Source organism: Zonotrichia leucophrys, chromosome 5, assembly GCF_028769735.1.
Source record: "Zonotrichia leucophrys gambelii isolate GWCS_2022_RI chromosome 5, RI_Zleu_2.0, whole genome shotgun sequence".
Classification (NCBI taxonomy): domain Eukaryota; kingdom Metazoa; phylum Chordata; class Aves; order Passeriformes; family Passerellidae; genus Zonotrichia; species Zonotrichia leucophrys.
The window spans coordinates 50,180,525-50,197,076 of record NC_088175.1 but is presented as its reverse complement, the minus strand read 5'-3'; the positions used below and the strand labels follow the sequence as shown (position 1 = coordinate 50,197,076).

At 45.4% G+C, this 16,552-nt stretch overlaps 1 protein-coding gene across 2 annotated transcripts; it reads right to left on the bottom strand.

Annotated features, from left to right (window-relative positions):
• Window positions 1-2,811: 2,811 nt before the first annotated feature.
• On the bottom strand, window positions 2,812-10,466 carry FGF3 (fibroblast growth factor 3). 2 transcript variants are annotated; one of them, XM_064714523.1, is made up of 4 exons: window positions 9,103-10,466; window positions 7,235-7,338; window positions 3,220-3,353; window positions 2,812-3,135 (listed from the first exon to the last, which is right to left on the bottom strand). In XM_064714523.1, exons 1-4 carry the CDS (start codon window positions 9,350-9,352, stop codon window positions 3,021-3,023), a joined length of 603 nt encoding a protein of 200 aa, XP_064570593.1. In that variant the 5' UTR covers window positions 9,353-10,466; the 3' UTR covers window positions 2,812-3,020. The 2 variants fall into 2 exon arrangements, with proteins under 2 accessions (XP_064570593.1, XP_064570592.1); XM_064714522.1 differs by having other exon boundaries at window positions 2,812-3,353.
• Window positions 10,467-16,552: the final 6,086 nt, after the last annotated feature.

Below are 16,552 nucleotides of genomic sequence, written 5' to 3'. Positions count from 1 at the left end.
TCACTGAATCACAGACAGGTTGGTGGATGGGAGCCCTGGAGGGTCCAAGGATCCAAGCAGGGTCATCCAGAGCAGAAGGGAATGAATGAAATTGTGGTGAGCATCCTCTCCTGGCACCAGGGTGAGAACAGCAATAGCTTTGTGCTCTGAAGTTTGTGAAGTTTGCAGAATATCTGGAGCCCCCAAAGAGGTAAAGTTTGCATCTTCCTCAAAAAACACAAAAGAAAAAGTTCCTGTACAATGGAAAGGTGTGGATTCACTCAAGGAACTTTTAAGAGAGGAGATACTTCTTGATGTTTTAATCCTAAGGAGAAAATAGCTCAAATATACTTCCTCCTCTAAGGCATCCACTGTGGTTCTGGTCAAAATGAATAAAATGGGATATAAAATACAACTGGGATCATTGTCATGAATAGGATTTCAGGCTGTCAGTGTCTGGGAACTGTGGAATTCAAGGTTGCTAAAAGAATATTAAGCAATGAATGTCTGTAATGAAAAGCATTTCAACAAGAACATTAATGTTTCTTAAAAGATAGAAAAAAAAAAAAAGAAGCCAAATCCCATAGCCATCTCCTTTGAATTGCTGCAATGAGACTGAGCAAAGAAAAATCCTAAGAATGTGGATGAAATTGTTTTAGGTTGATGTGAAAATCATCACTTACCTACAGTAGTTAGAATGACATTGTGTCCAATGAGTTAATTATTTTTTCTTTTGTTTCCCTTCTCCTTTCTTTTACAGTGATAGCATTTTAGGCTTTGCTGGGACAAAATCTAACACCAAAATAAGAATTTAATTCATGTGTTAAGCTTAACTTTGTTGTGATTTCCTATGGGAAAATTGTTTAAACAGTATTCCCACAAGCATGAAATACAGCTCTAAACAAAGGCAGGAGTAGGAAGGTGTTTTGTAATTAGTGATATTCCTGTATCACCCACTGCTGATCCTTTATGGTAGGGAGCTGGGCCATCTGGAAAAGAGAGGCAGGGGAAAAGAACTAGGGGAAAAAATGGTAACAAAAGAGGTGCTGCAAAGCAAGGGATACAGCTAGCACAAAAAAACCCTTGCCCTTGAGAAAAGCTGGGAGCGAAGAGCAAAGGTTTGATAGGAAATGGACTTGGAGCAGGGGTGAGGATGCTTCTTTGTGTCATGGGAAACATGAGTTTGGTCATTTTCTTCAGACCATCAGGTTTATCAAAAACATCTGAAGCAGACAGTAGTCATTAACTTTACATTAACAGCAATTTTAGGGGAGAGAAAGCTGAGAATGGATTGTGCTTTTGCTACAAGTTGAGGTCAAGTAAATCTGAGAGTGATCAAATAAATACCTTTCATTATTTATTTAGAAATTACACCTGAGGGAAACAGTGTCTCTCAGCCTTCAACTGTATGTGATCTTTTCTTGCTGACACTTTCCTTCCCTTGCATTTTGCTCCTGGAGCTGGAGAGCTGGGAGGGCTCCTGTATCCCCCTTTCCTGCCCAGTCATCTCCCACCTCCAGTGGAAGTGCAATTGGGAGTTGGACAGGGAGCTGGCAGAACCAAGAGTGTCCCCAAAACAGCCCTGATGCCCAGGAGGCAAAACTTAATTTTCTTCCCTTTCAGAAGGCACCTTGGATCCTGCAGCAGTTTGGGCCCTGTGTGGTTGGCAGGACAGTGAACAAAGAGAAAACCTGAATTTTTCTGCTTCCTCTTCAGTCTCTCTGTTTCATCTTTGCACAGTGGCTCCTGACATGAGGCTGCCTGGTTAACTCCATGAAGATCCCATTTTTGTTATTTTGTAAAAACTATTTTTTGTTATTTTGGAAAATTTGGGAGCCATGGGTCATGGTTTTCCCTGCTCTTCTTTAAACCTAGGTCTATTCTGTGTGCACCATTATTTAATGTACATCATTGAAAGGGCTTTTTACATTATTTTAGTACAAAAAAGAACAGAGATCAAGGAACTTTGACTTTCTTATTGAAACATACTTTCCTCCTTCTTTTAGAATTTTACAGAAAAGATAGGAGGGTGGAAGGAATGGAACACATTATTTGGTATAAAAACACCTTTCTGGTTTTACCTTTATGGAGATGTAAGCAGTGCTAAACCCAGGCTTGGTCACCTCATTCTGTGAACTCATCTTACTTCTCTCTCTCACAGATTTCATCTCCTCCTGAAAGGAAGATTTTTCCCTACCTAGTTTTAAATGAGCACATTTAAATGGGTCTATTCAAAAGCAGCCCACAAGAACTCTTTTTTCAATATGACCAGCAATGGGATTCAAATCTGTCTGTTTCTCTGTAATGTCAGATTTAACTTACAGATCTTTTGTTAAATTCAGATGGAGCATTTATTTCATTGCAATCTTTCCTTTTTCCAGCTCTCAACTATTAGGGCCTAACTCTGGGAAATGAAGAGCACAAGGCCAAACATAATCTGGTAATGTGCAGGTCTATTGAAATGTTTGAAGTAGCTGACAGTCCTACTTTTCTTGGACAGTCTTGGAAAAAGTATAATTGATAATGGGTGGTCATAAAATAAAAATAAATATATGTAAATTAAAAGAAACAAACCACCAGCTTTCTAACTCCTATATTATGTAAAAATAAGAATGTAGCCTCTCAAGGCCAGAAGAGCCATGAAAGCACTGTACCTTCTCTGTGGACATGAATTTGGTAAGTGTTAAATATCCATATGGTCTGGGAGGGCAACACTGAGATAATAGCCTATGGCAGGTTAGAATGAAAATACGTTCGAAATGAATATTGAATGATTTTTTTTTTAAGAAAAGAAAGCATGAATGTCATTGCAAAATTATTACACCCAGCTGATCTACCTTTCACTGTGCCTCAGCTTACCTCCCATCTCCTTCCCCACAGGTAACAAACCTACAACAGCTACAAGCAAGCGATGTGGGGTTTGGTTCTATCACAGAGAGTATAAAACCTGTCAGTGTTCATGCCCCTGGTACAATCACAGCTGTGAGTCCTTTGGTAGCTCTCTGAAGGCTCAGTCCCTGCCAGCCCCACCAGCAGCTCCATCAGTGCCCTCTCCTCCTGCGCTGGTTCCTGCTGGGCGCCCTCAGGAGACTCTCCCGGAATTTGGCGCTGCCGTGGAACAGCCGGACCATCTCGTGGTCTTTGTTGTCCAGCACCCTGGGCAGAAAGAGAGAGGATTTCTGTGTCCTGCGGGTCTTGAAGCCCCGGCGGGGTCGCCCCTTGCCGTTGATGGAGAGGTACCAGAGTCTCTCTGCGCTGGCTCTGCGCCGGCTGCCCGCCCGGCCGGGCACGGTGCGGTACAGCCGCGAGGCGTACGTGTTGTAGCCCAGCTCGTGGATGCGCTCCACAAACTCACACTCGGCGTTGTAGCTCTCCTGGGGAGGAAACATGGGGAAAAATATAAATATAGGGGATGTTTTCACCCCCGACGAAGGGGGGAGAATGATGAGGAGCACTCCATCGTATAGGAAGGCTAATTAATTACATTATTATATTCTATCATATATCATTATATATTATATTATATATAAATATCTAATATAAAAAAGTAAGTATATTCTATATGCTATATACTATATTCTATATTCTGTATTCTATATACTATATTCTATATACTATATAATATATAATATATTATACATTATACATTAATTAATCAATTTATTATACTATTGTTATAAGATATGATATTATATTTTTATTTATTATACTATTTATCCCCGACGAAGGGGAGAGAATTATGAGGAGGACTCCATCTTATCAGAAGGCTAATTAATTGCTTTATTATGCTATTGCTATATTATATTATATTATATTATATTATATTATATTATATTATATTATATTATATTATATTATATTATATTATATTATATTATATTATATTATATTATATTATATTATATTATATTATATTATATTATATTATATTATTATTCTATACTATTTTACATTACATCTGAACTGAATCTGCCAAGCACTCCACTGCACAGAATCTCGTGACTGTCCCCCAACAATCCTGACACACACACACACACTTGGCCCTGACAGGCCAAGGAAACAAAATCCCATCACTCTGGGTAAACAATCTCCATGTTGCACTCTACTTTGGCACAAACACAGGCAGAGCAAATGAGATTAAGAATTGATTTTCTTTTCTCTGAGGCTCAGAGAATGTGAAACCCAGAAATATTCTTGGGAAGAATTGTGCCTTGCTTTTCTCTGTGAAGAGAAATGTGGCGACAAAAAAATCTTAAGCCAGACTCTCCTCAGTTTTAGGACAAGGACAGGAACACACTTGGTAAGAAAACCCCAGAAGGCAGGAGGGAAGCACTGAGCCTGAGCAAGGTGATCTCTGTCAGCAGTGTGAGCACTCTGTGCACCAGAGACCATAGGGAGCAGCCCCAAAACCAAACTGAAAACAAAAAGGTGGCATGTGAATAGGGGTGAATAGCTCTACTGATTGTTCAGTTGTTCAGCTGCAATTTTTTTATGCGCATATGAATTTAATGCAGCTGTGAAACTGGACAGATTATTTAATTGCTGCCTATCAACCTCTGCCATCTATTGAAAAGGTAAAATCCTACAGTGTAGTGTAAAGTGTGTCTCTTCAATTTGTGTATTAGTCATTAGAAACACTTGGAGTCTGTTCCATCCAGTTCAGACTGGATATTTGAGCAGTAAAACATACCTTTATGGAACTTCTTGAAATTTATGAAATTTATGAAATTGAAAGCACACTCTGCCTACCAGTGTGCTCCTCCAAAATGCCAGGCTGCTCCTTTATCACAAACTGTAAGGCACAATATACACCCATCCCACTTGCTCACATTTCACATGATCTGCCCAAAATTGCCCCTTTTCACCTGCTCCTTGACTGAGAGAGCTCTCTGCAAAAGCCTGGCACGAGGAACTCCTTCCCGCTCCCTGGGAGCAGGAGAACCAGCACAGACAAAGGAGTTCCCACACTGCCCATCCTTCCTTAACTCCAAACCCATCCTTGCTGCACCTGTGGGATTGAGATTTCAGCATCTAAAATGCGTGAAGCGCAGAGGCAGAAAGGAACCAGCACCGTGGGGTTTGATTTTTCCTTGTCTGGAGGGCGTGGAAAGGACACAGATAGCCTGAGAAGCCCTAGACCCCGTGAGCAGCTTGTCTTTAGTGCTGCTCACTCTCCAGAAACACTGATGGGGGTTGAACAAGGTTTTAAAGGACTCCACATGTCCTGGATTCCCAGCTGTGCAGCGGAAGCGCCCTCCCTTGCGAGGACAAGGCTCTCAGATGCTGTGGGGCTGGAGCCCACACAGCCACCAGATGTAGGTGGGCTTGTCCTGCTGCCTGCCTCCCTTCTGCCTGGGAAGGGTTTATCACACAGGATAAATTCTGCAGACTCAACAAACCCATCTTGTTGACGTGGGGAAATGGGTGAAGTGAGGGGTAATGGAGTTATTCCAATTCCATTTCATAAAATGCTCCTTGGATAATTATCCCTGAATTAGTCAGGTTTTTTAAACAGGGGCCTTGCACAGGATCTTGGGCTAGTGATAGCAGTGAAGTCAGGCAAGCAAAGACAAGAAGTTTCTCCTGAGCTGAGCCCTCATCCCTTCCTGCTCCTGTGAAAAAAGCTGGAATGGAGCATCATTCCCTGAAACACAAGCCTGAATCAGCCTCTCTCAAACTTGAGCTGGAAGGGGAAAATTATCTTTTCAAGTTACAGAGAAACCTCCCATGGCTGATGTTCTTTGGCACATGACAGATGAACAAACCAGAGAATGAACAATCAGGAGATGGCCTGATGCTCCTACCACCAGAAAGAGAAATCCAGGAAAAAAGGAGTCTCAGAGCTGTCCTGCTCCTGGCTTTTCTGCACTTTAGGAGAGGAGCTTTTTGCTCAGAATTTGTTTAGTCTTATTTTAATTCAGTGTAAATAATCTGAAGGGAAAACCCCTATTTTGAAGAAGAAAGAGAGAAAGATGAGAAAGAACTTGAAAAAATCATCCTTCCAAATAATTTCTTTGCGGCAGATGCTGGCTCTGAACTGATGGAGGAGGTTCATTGAAAAATATACCCATTTCAATCAGAATATTAACTTCTGCTTAATATTCTGCCTTAACTTTGGCAAGCAGAGCTACCATGCCCTTATTCCTCTTCAGCTGCATTTTCCTTGGCCAAAATCGTTTGCAGTGTGGTTCTCTACAGTAGCAAAGAACACTCATCTTTACACACAGCCCCCTTAATCAGAGAGCATCACATGAGGCACATTAAAGAAACTGGGTGGTAAACAGTGCCGGAACATTCCTGAAAAGCTGGAGCTAAAGGTGTCAACGTGGGGAGGGACAGAGTTGATTGTGTCACCTAGGCTGGGTCCTCATGGGGAAAGATCACATCCCTCAAGGGTATGCCCTGCTGCCCAAATCAACAGAATTACATCTAATGACTTCTAGGAGGGAGTAAATTTCACCTCCACCATATTTCCCCTTTTCAAACCTGCTTCCATGCCCCAGGATTCATGGGGAAACTGCACAGTTTGGGCTGTCCTGCAGTGAGAGATCACAAGATTGCTGGGATGTAATCAAAGACAGTGGAAGAAATTCAAGCAGGGAGATAAAGTGTGCAGGCACACGCTGACAAAACGTGCCCTGGTATGTCCCTGAGTGTGAAAAAGTCTAAGCTGAAGTATTTTATTCACTATGGGGAGATACTGTCTGGGCTGAGGAGGCAAGGCTCCCACTTATATCAGCACACCCCAGATTTTATCTCACAGATTAAGGAAAAAAAATTAGGTTAAAGGAGTAAAATAAGGTGTTTATTTTCACCTTTATCTTCTAGCACATTCTCCTTTTTGCTTTCCTTGCATAGCCCTGCCTTTTAGTACTGCAAATTCTTCCACTGCCCAGCCATAAGCTCTGTGCAAGGAAACTCCCATCAGGAGGCTGCTTTCCTGCAGCACCAATGCTCAGTTACTTGTGGACTCTCTTTACCTGGCCTGTCTCTGCTGCCATCCAAGATCCATATAAAACACGGACAATTCTGACATTCCACATACCTGAAGCTGTCCAGGCAGTAAGAAGGTAAGAACACTGCTTTTTCCCCACTTTTAAGAATACACTCACTGGTTGGCTGTAAGAATTCCAGGCAAAAACCTCTTGTAGCTTTACTCTTCTCCAGAAATGTGGATTTATAAGAAATCAGTGCTCCCCACTAGACCCATTTCCCCCCCACAGGAAATGACAGGCCAGGCCTCAGTAAAACTTACTGATGCATAAAGTCTTCCCCTCTTGTTCATGGCCAGGTATCTGCCAGAGAACAGGCCCTTGATGGCAACGATTCCAACATCCACAGCAGTTATCTCCAGAATACCTTGAAACAGAATCAAGAGATGTGTTACTGCTCAGGTGCAATTTTTTGAGATGTATTTGCATGGCTGCTTACCTGAGGAGTGTGGTCTCACAGCTACCACTTGCTCACACAAGAATCAAGGCAATCACATGAATGAAATTATTATTATTTGAAAGAAATTATTATTATTTGAAACTATACAAAGCAAGGATGATGTGGGAATTGTTCAAGACAAGGTGGACAAGAAACCCCAAGATGTCTGATTGAGATTGACCTCTTTCAAAAATGAAAAAGATCCGACACTGAACTAGAGGTTCACTTAATCCTATATGTGCATAAAAAACTTTACATCCCTTCTAATGCTTAGGAACACAAGAGCTCTTGACTTATTGGAGCCAGTCACAAGCTTCCCATTTCAGGACAAAGCCCTTGCTGAGGTCTCCAGAGGGTGAGCCTGAGCAAGGCTGCCATGAACATAATCATGAAAGGCTCTTGAGATTTAGGAAGGCAGTGCTGCCCATCCAGACAAGGGCTGTATGACTGTCTGAGACAAGTTAAAAGGGAGGACGTTTTCAGGCCATCCAACACGGGATCCTGCAACACCAGAAGTGGTGCAACACCTGCCCAAATGTCCAGCCAAAGGTGCCAGGACACCCATGGAGGCACAGATGACCCAGAGGATGCTGTTTCATGTGCATGGCTCTCCATCAGGCTTGCTCAGACCCTGCTCTCAGCTCTCCAGCCACATCCTGATGGCTCTGTACTTTCTATGAGTGCTTGAGAGTGAGAGGTGACCCTGGCACCCAAACCCCCTGCTGCCTTAGGGGAAGCCTGAAGGCAGAGCTGGGTTCTAAGTCCCGTGTGCAGAGCTGGATTGCTGGGAGCTCTGGGAGAGCTGGGCTGGGTTTGGCACAGCTGGTTTGAATCAGGCACCGGTTGGCCGCTGAAGGATGCCTCCTCCGGGCCGTGACAGCGAGGGGGGACTTCTCTAGGAAATAGTGGTTTTCCTTTATGGACTTCAGACGCATCCCTGAGGTCTCCCTATCTCTGTGTGCCATCACCGGGCGGGATTTGCGCATCCTGGGGCGGCGGGGACTCCCTCGGTGCTGAGCCCCGCTCTCCTCCCTCCTGCCGCCCTCGCAAAAAACCCCTCGCTCCCGACAGATCCGCTTTCATGCTAATTACCGCCGCTGCCCGGCACATGTCACAGGGACAGATGTGATTTAGCAACGCGGGAGCCACGCTGGGGCGGGACGGGGACCCAAGGGCAGCTCCAGAGGGCTCCGGGATGGGCCCGGGAGGTGCTGGGCAGGGGACAGGGAGCCCAGTGACAGCTCGGCCGGGCTGCGCAGGGCAGGGTCGCAGTCCCCATAGGGGAAATTGTGACTTTGGGGGTCTCCTCCTGCCCCATGGGCATCGCCGCCCTGGGCCGGCCGTCGGGTCCCCGCACCCTGCAGGGCGTTCCCGCCCGGTTCGAGGGCCGGGGATGCTGCCAGCCCCGGGACAGGGGAGCCGCGGGTCCGAAAGAGCCATCGGGGCGGCCCCCGGGATGCCGAGGCGAAGGGAGAGGAGGGGAGGGGGACACAGATGGGAGATGCCCAGGTGCCCGCCGAGGAGGCAATTGTAATTTTGTACAATTAATCCCGGGCAGAGCGGGGCAGGAGCAGCTTCGCCACCGCCCCGTCGGTGCCGTCCAGCGGCCGGGGCAGCGCCGCTGATGCGGGCGAGGGATCCCCATTCCCGGCCCGGGGCAGCGGTGCGGGGCCAGGCGAGCGCGGTACTCACTGAAGGCGCTGTTCTTCTCCAGGGTGCCGTTGATCCTGCCGCTGGGGTGGATCTGCAGGTGGTACCTGGTGGCACAGTAGAGCTTCCTGCGGCGGGGCGCTCCCCCGAGGTGCTCGTAGACACCGCCGCGTCCCCCCGCATCCCGGCGCGGCCGGGGCGCGGCTCCGGAGGGCTCGGGCACGGCCGCGGCCCGGCCCGGGCAGCGCGGCTCCTGCAGCAGGGCCAGGAACAGGATCCAGGTTATAACCATCGTGGCATGGTGGCCGCGGCGCTGGGTCTGCCGGGGAGAGCGAGGCTCGCAGCGAGAGGCACCAGGGCTCCCATTAAAGGCGTCTTGCCTGCAGCGCTCTGGAGATGCCGAGCGCACGCTGCTGCGAGCCGCGCAGCATCGGCGGGGTTTTATCAGCCTCGATCCGGGCCCTTTTATCTGTCTCAGATTTACTTAAATCAATAGACATCGGCAAAGGGCACCGAAGAGTCCCAGCTGTTTGTGTTACACGCAGCTGCCGTGATCAGCCTTCTCCTTGGATTCCCAGATAGACAGACGGCATGCGTGAGACAGAGAGGCAAGGAGGGAGAGAGAGAGGGAGGGAGGGAGAGAAGGAGGGAGCCGCTGAATTTCGGCAGGAGACTGGGGGGAAAATAGTTGATCGACGGAGCATAGAAATAAAAGGAGCTTCCTGCAACAATAGCCCGATCTGCGACCAATTGATACGGAGCAGAGAGGAGGCAAAAGGTATCAGTCTCGTGTGAACTCCCAGAGTGCAGCGTGGATAAAATTACACAGCATCTCCCTCTCTCTCTCTCTCTCACACCGCACACCCCCGCACGGGGGCCGCCCGCCCCGCGGACCCTCCGCCGAGCCGAGCATGGGGATGGACGGGGATGATGATGCTCCATCCTCGGGAGGAGGCTTTGGGGAGTGTTAAAGGCAGAGGAGTGAGGAGGGGGTGCGGGTCCCGGCTCCCCGGGAGGCGCTGGGGGCAGAGAACCCCCGGGCTCGCAGTCGGGATTCGCCGTGCGTGTGCGGGTGCCCTGCTCTGCCCCCGGTGAGCAGCACAAACAGCCATTCCCAAATCATTCAGCTCGCTCTTAGGGACTATTAGGCGTTGTTTAGATAGAGCTTTCACGATTTAATCATTCCCAAATTAACTTAGGCAAAGTAAGGCGAGTGTTCTGATGTACATCCCCTAGCGCATTTGCAAGAAGTCGTGGCTAATCCTTTTCCTTGACTCCTGGAAAGTCTCATTAGCTGGCGCGGAGCTGCCCTCGCTACCCTGTCGCTTCACACCACTGCCTACGCTTTCAAAAGAGGATGGAGCTACCTATAAATAAATATAAAAGAAGGCAAAAGGTTCAACAGCTCCGTGAATTACGCTGTCCCTGCGTGCTCCTCAAAGGCAGCTCGTTAATTAGATTTGCATCTGAAACAGGCAGTAGGAGTTTTGGGGAAGTGTTTGAGAGATAATTAGTATTAATGTGCTCGAAGGGCACACAAATACACCTTTGAAGTGAGTCACGTCACAATTCGAGCGTTTGACCTTGATCAATATAATTTTTTTTTTCCCGGAACTGGCGAACATGAAGAGGTCTATAAATTTTTTTAAATACCTTCCTATGTAGAGCAGGGGGATTTTCTTACACGTTAAAGACTACTTTTAAAAGGGAAGCTTTTACTAGCGGGAAAATAAGGGAAGGGGTACGACCTTTTCCTAAAAGGAATGGTAGGAGGATGAAACCGTCTCGAAAGCTACTCCCTGTTTTAAGCTGTGCTTAATATTTAGTAGTTCTTCAAGGCTAAAAGGATTTTCATTATACAGTCGTCTGGAATAAAAGGAAACACACAAAAAAAATCCCCACAAGCACCCTCTCCGCCATTACCACCCTTCCTCCCCCTTTTCTTCTCCGCAAGTTAAGCCCCAGCCTCACGAGGAGAGTTTGATCTGGGGATGATAAATGTTTGTACAATTAATTCTTTATTGCTGTTCTCCTACAATGCCACTGCCGTGTGGTCCCGGTGTATCCATTGGAAGCTATAAAAGCAGTGTATGCAAGTAAAGAAATGAAAATCTTAAACTTGCAGGACCCCAGTTTTTGGAGGGTGAGGGGTGTTGCTTGCGGGCCAAATCCTCTAGTCTCTCCCAAAAGAAGAACCTCTGTGGAAAACCTTCCTCTCGGGGATGCTCCGTAAATCGTCTCCTGGGTACGCGTAACCTCTGATGGGCTACGAGACAACTGTGGCAACAGAAAAATAACTCTTGGCGTGCCACGAGTCTCCTGAAAGGTGCTTTCACCGGCACCGCTTGAAGGGAAGATAAAGCGCAATTACTGCCTATAATTACAGCGATCTCCTAAGAGCAAACCCGGGCTCTGTCCCGAGGCTGGTGCATCGCCCCGTGGATGCGCATCTGACGTTTTCCGGTTCGGGATTCGCAGGGCATTTTCATTAGCGCTCTGCAAGCACCCCCACGCCAGTCCCGCAAGATCCTCCTGCCGCCCCCCGCCGCAGCAATAAACCCCAAAGACCGGTGGGTGGAAGAGTAACACGCTAATGACTTTTGCTCAAATTGTTTCCATCTTGATCACATTTTCATAATTAGCGCCATCAGCCGCAAATCTTTCCGCCCTGGGCATCTCGGGCTTCCCGAGCGATGTGGATTCCGCTTGTTAGGGAGGGGAACACTCACAGGTCCATCATTAATGGTCCCCTTTTCAAACGAAACCCACCCGACCCCCACGGAAATATCAAAGGGCCCTAACTACCCCGTCCCACCCGGAGCAGCGCTCCCAAAATCGTTTCGCTCCGCTCAGACATCTCTACAATAAAACATAAGCCCAACTCTTGTATATTTTAAGTTTGTCTGGTGACCATTTCTGAAAACAAAAAGGGTCCCTTTGATGTGGTCTGGTTCTAACAGGGCCTGCGACGTCAGATGTGGTCCACCGAGTCTTTCTGGAAATATTTTTAATTATGCCCCCAGAGCTCCCTGTAGCCCCAAAGTAATAATCAGAGAGCGGTTCGAGTCTGACGCTTCACGTGGTGGGGGGAGAAGAGGCTCTAGACCGTACCTAACTAAATCAGAATTACGGCTGATAATGATCTTCTAATTCGCTAGAAGTGTGTGATGTTAAATGGAACGCGGTAGGGATCTGATCTTTTTTTTCTTTTTTTTTTTCTTTTTTTTTTCTTTTTTTTTTTTTTTCTGCTAACGTAGTATTTCGAAGTCTTCTCTCAGTTCAGCCATAAACCAAGAGTTTCTCCTGCAAAGCCATTGGGCGAAAGCGAATATTTGAGACAGAGACAGTTTTTATCCTTGTAAGCACGTGAAGCACTCGTACTCTGAACTAATTGCCCTCTGCAAAGGAATATATATATATAAAATATATATATGTACGTATATATATATATACATATACATATAATATATATGTATGTATGTATGTATATACATATATATAATACATATATATATATACATATATACATAATATATATGTATATATACTATATATAATATATATTTTATATATATTCGGAAATATATCTATGTAATATTATATATATATTCGGAAGTCTAAGATCTTTATGGAGACACAATTTTTATTTAAGTATTACCTAAGTGTAAACATTAAAAAAAAGGGCAAAACTTTGAAAGCGCCAACTTTAAGCTGTAATAAACTGCACAAACACCCATCTCGCAGCGATGGGGCTGTAAATCAGGATGTGCTGCTGCCCCTCCGCTCCCAGCGTTGATTTACGACCGGCCCGTTACTCGAAGGAGAAGGAAGTCACAATTTGTAGAGCAATAAATACCGAGGCGGTGGGTGGAGCCCCCAGCAGGAAAAAAAAAAAAAATCTTCTCCTTCTCCAATTAAAAATCCATCCCGGCTCCGCTGCGGAGCGTGGGAAGGTCCCAGGCAAACAGGCGCGGTGCTGCCGAGGTGTTGGTTTGGGATGCGCTGATGGCATCCTCCGAGCGGGGCTCTCCTCCCCTCCCTGCTGCAGTCCCCGCACACCTGCTGGCGCCGGGAAGAGCCCCGAAAATCCAATTGATTTCATTCGGCTGTATTTTGTTTTCTTTGTGCTGTCCTGGCGGGGTGATTCTGCACCCCGCCAACAATATAATCTTGTTTAAATGACTTTCCAGACCACACAGCATCACGTTATCCCGGTCCATAGGGGCGGGCAGTGCTCTTTGTTGTGTTGGGCACTGGTGGCTCCCCAAAAGCAGGATGCAGGCAGGGTGGAGGAGGAGGAAAGTTCCCGAGAGGAAATTCACAGCTTCTGTAGTTCAGGTTGCTTTTCCAGGTGGGGAGAATGAGATATAGGTAATTTCCAATGAAAGCGTGCAGAAAGAAAGCCCTAAATGAAATGTTAAACACGTAAAATACTCTTTCCCTTTATCCACTCATATGAAATGTTTTTCACTTTTATAGTAACTTTTCTTTGCAGTTTATGAACAAGCTATCTGAGGTCTTTAGGATGACACAGCTGATTCTACACATACTATGTGAGCTAGTGCTATATTGCCCTTCAGACAGTAAACTAGTTTACAAGTTTTGATTTTCTGTATTTTGGTTAAAACTTTAAATAATTGAGATCTATTGTTGTTGTTGTTGTTGCCGTTATTAATATTTCAATATGCAAGTGCCTAAATTCCTTACTCCTACTAAATTCCTACCAAGGTTGGTAGGAATTTTTTCTCTGTCTGAGGACCAAGGGATTAATCCTTCATTCAAAGTCCATGGAATTCACTAAGAGCCTTTTCTTTAATGCCAGTGAATTTAGGTCAGGCCCAATCTTATTACCAAAAAAATTATTTTCTGTCGTGCTCTGATAATCTCTTAATGGTTTACTGAATGAAAATATTCAAAACAATGAATGCAGCAACATTAAAGGAGGAAAAACTTTTTACCCTCTGTTGCTTACTCCTTTTCAACACAAGCCATAAAAGGAAACAGTAGAAGAAATGTAACAGAGAAAAATGTGCAATGGTGAGGTCTAGATGACTGTCAGGTGGCTGGGACAGGTCTGGGGCAGGCTCAAAGCAGGCTACAATGGGGATATTCAGACTCATGCAGAACTGTAAACTACAGCCTCGAAAACAACCAAACACAAAGATAAGGGGTAGTCCAGAAGAGGAGAAAGGGAGTACAAAAACAATAGAAAGGTAATTTGGGGGTAACCTGGAGACTGTGTCAGCATACCTGCTTCACACCTTTGATATCTCAATCCTCACTTAACAGCCTGAAAAACTTAATAGCCAGGAAAAACTTTACTCCCTTTTTTTTTTTTTTTGGTAACACAGCACATGTTTTTGAAATCAAGGAGTTTCTTCTGATTTTACACAGGAGCCTGGTGTACCTGGGAGAAATATCTGGCCCATATCCACGATGGAATTGCACTTTGTGCCTGAAGGACAGATCTCAGACAAATCTCCTACTACTTTTAGAATTTATCCCCCCATTACTTTCACAATCAGAGGCTTGTTAGGATCTCACTCAGCCCAGCAGATCCTTGGGAATTGAGTTACCTGGAGATAAAAGATCTCTCTCTTTCTCCAAGCTGTGCCTGGATCAACACTTTGCAAAATCAGATGACAGGCACAGGGGTCAGGCCTGGGATAAAACCTGGAAGTGGCTGCCTTAGGGAAATGCCATGGACCTGGCATGGACAATGGAGTGGACATGCATGGTCCAAATGCATGGACATTTGTCCCTGGAGGAGAGAACACTGGTGCCAGGAATGAGCCACTCCACCATGAAGATCAGCAACTGCTGCATTTCAACTCCTCTGGGAAGACAACTTCAGATCAATGTTTGCATCATACACCTGGGGTTTTCCCAAAAATCCCACCCATGGTTATATGCTGTCCTCAGAAGGCCACGATGCAAAATGTCTTAAAGTTCCTCCTATCTCCAAGAGGCCAAGGAATCAGGAGAAACACAGGCAAGGAAAGGCTGTGTGATTTTAAAATCTAAAAAACAGTTGATGGAGAGAGCAACAGAAACAGAAAGTTAGTAGCTTAGATGAATTTCAGCAGAATTCCTCTTTTCCCACAGGGGAAGAGGTGAGGCATTTTTCCCAGGGGAATGATCCCAGATGTGTCCCTGCACCACACAAACCAGGATGCCACAGAGAAATGGTGAAAGGGAAAGGTGCAGTGCAAAGAGGAACAAGCTGAAAGGATATCTCCCTTTTGTACTCACTGCATTTATCTCTCAGAGCCTGGGTGGGACACAAAATGGAGTCATGAATAACTCCTGGGGGTACAGATACGGAATTTTTCTCTGGAGCCCATGTCCCTAAGGCCTCTCTGGTTATTACTGGGTTTATCACAGTGGCCATGACCTCTCTGTTCCACCTCTGGGGCAGGTGGGAGGCACTCAGGACACACCTGGAGAGGCTTGGGATGGAATCAGGGTCATTCTGCTCCTCTCCAGAAGGTCTGCAGCCAAGGAGAATGTGGGATCAGGCTCTGGAGCTCAGCCAAGACAGCAAGAAAGGGGCCTCCACTTGATATGGACCTTCCCACAGGGGGCATTTAATCCCACAGGGGGATTGAAAATCTCTCTTGCTAGACCTGGAACTCCATAGAGGAAATATGAAAATGTTCTTCATGAAAATGAAACGTTTTCTTCTGCTGAGAAAAAAAAACATATATTACCTGTCTTCATCTTTTTTTTTTCACCCCCCATTTTGTGACAGCAGAAGTCCTACTACTTAAAAGAACAAGTCAAGCCAACAATGAGGAATTCACCTGTCCTGTTCTGCCACCGGTGACCCCACGTTAGCAGGTGTGGCTCAGCTCCTCCTGTGCTCCTCTGCAGCACTTAACAAATTTTTTTTCATAGCATAGCATTCCATTAATTACTAATTACAGTACTAATCAACTGATTAATACCATGTTCTAGATATCCTGTACCTAAGACAGTGCATCTAAGAAAGAATGGAGTAGATAAGACAATTTGGGTCTCTTGTTTCAACCCAATTCAGCCTCCTGAGCTGCTAGAAGGTGTATTTTTCACCTGTAACATAAAGAGGGAGTTTCAATAATTGAACAGTGCGTTAGTGCACTTTCTAATCTGAGACAGTCTTCTACAGTTTCCCCTGTTCTCAGAAAAATATCATAGAAGTGGTGACCCAAATTAGCAAAATTATCCAAAAAAAAAAGTAAATGTAAATGTAAATATGAATATAAATTATTATAAATAAAATATAAACATACATATGTTGTATAAATATAAAATCTGCTTTCTCTCATCTTCTGGGATGACTGACTGGTAAGTAAAGATGATTTCTTTGAGAGAAGAATAAATCAGAGACTACTAGGACAGACGAGTTGCATCCTATAGATGTGGCATCTTAGCGAGCTTTACTAAGACCTTTTTTTTTTGGCAGGTATGTACAGAGCAGAGTTCTTCCTGTGGCTCACTTAAAAAGAATTGT

Excerpts from the sequence above, each read along its gene's own strand:
- FGF3 (XM_064714522.1), bottom strand. The coding sequence starts at position 9,352 with ATGGTTATAACCTGGATCCTGTTCCTGGCCCTGCTGCAGGAGCCGCGC. Across the intron at positions 7,339-9,102 it reads GGAGAAGAACAGCGCCTTCA|GTATTCTGGAGATAACTGCT; the intron begins GTGAGTACCGCG and ends TTCTGTTTCAAG. Across the intron at positions 3,354-7,234 it reads GGGGAAGACTTTATGCATCA|GAGAGCTACAACGCCGAGTG; the intron begins GTAAGTTTTACT and ends TTTCCTCCCCAG.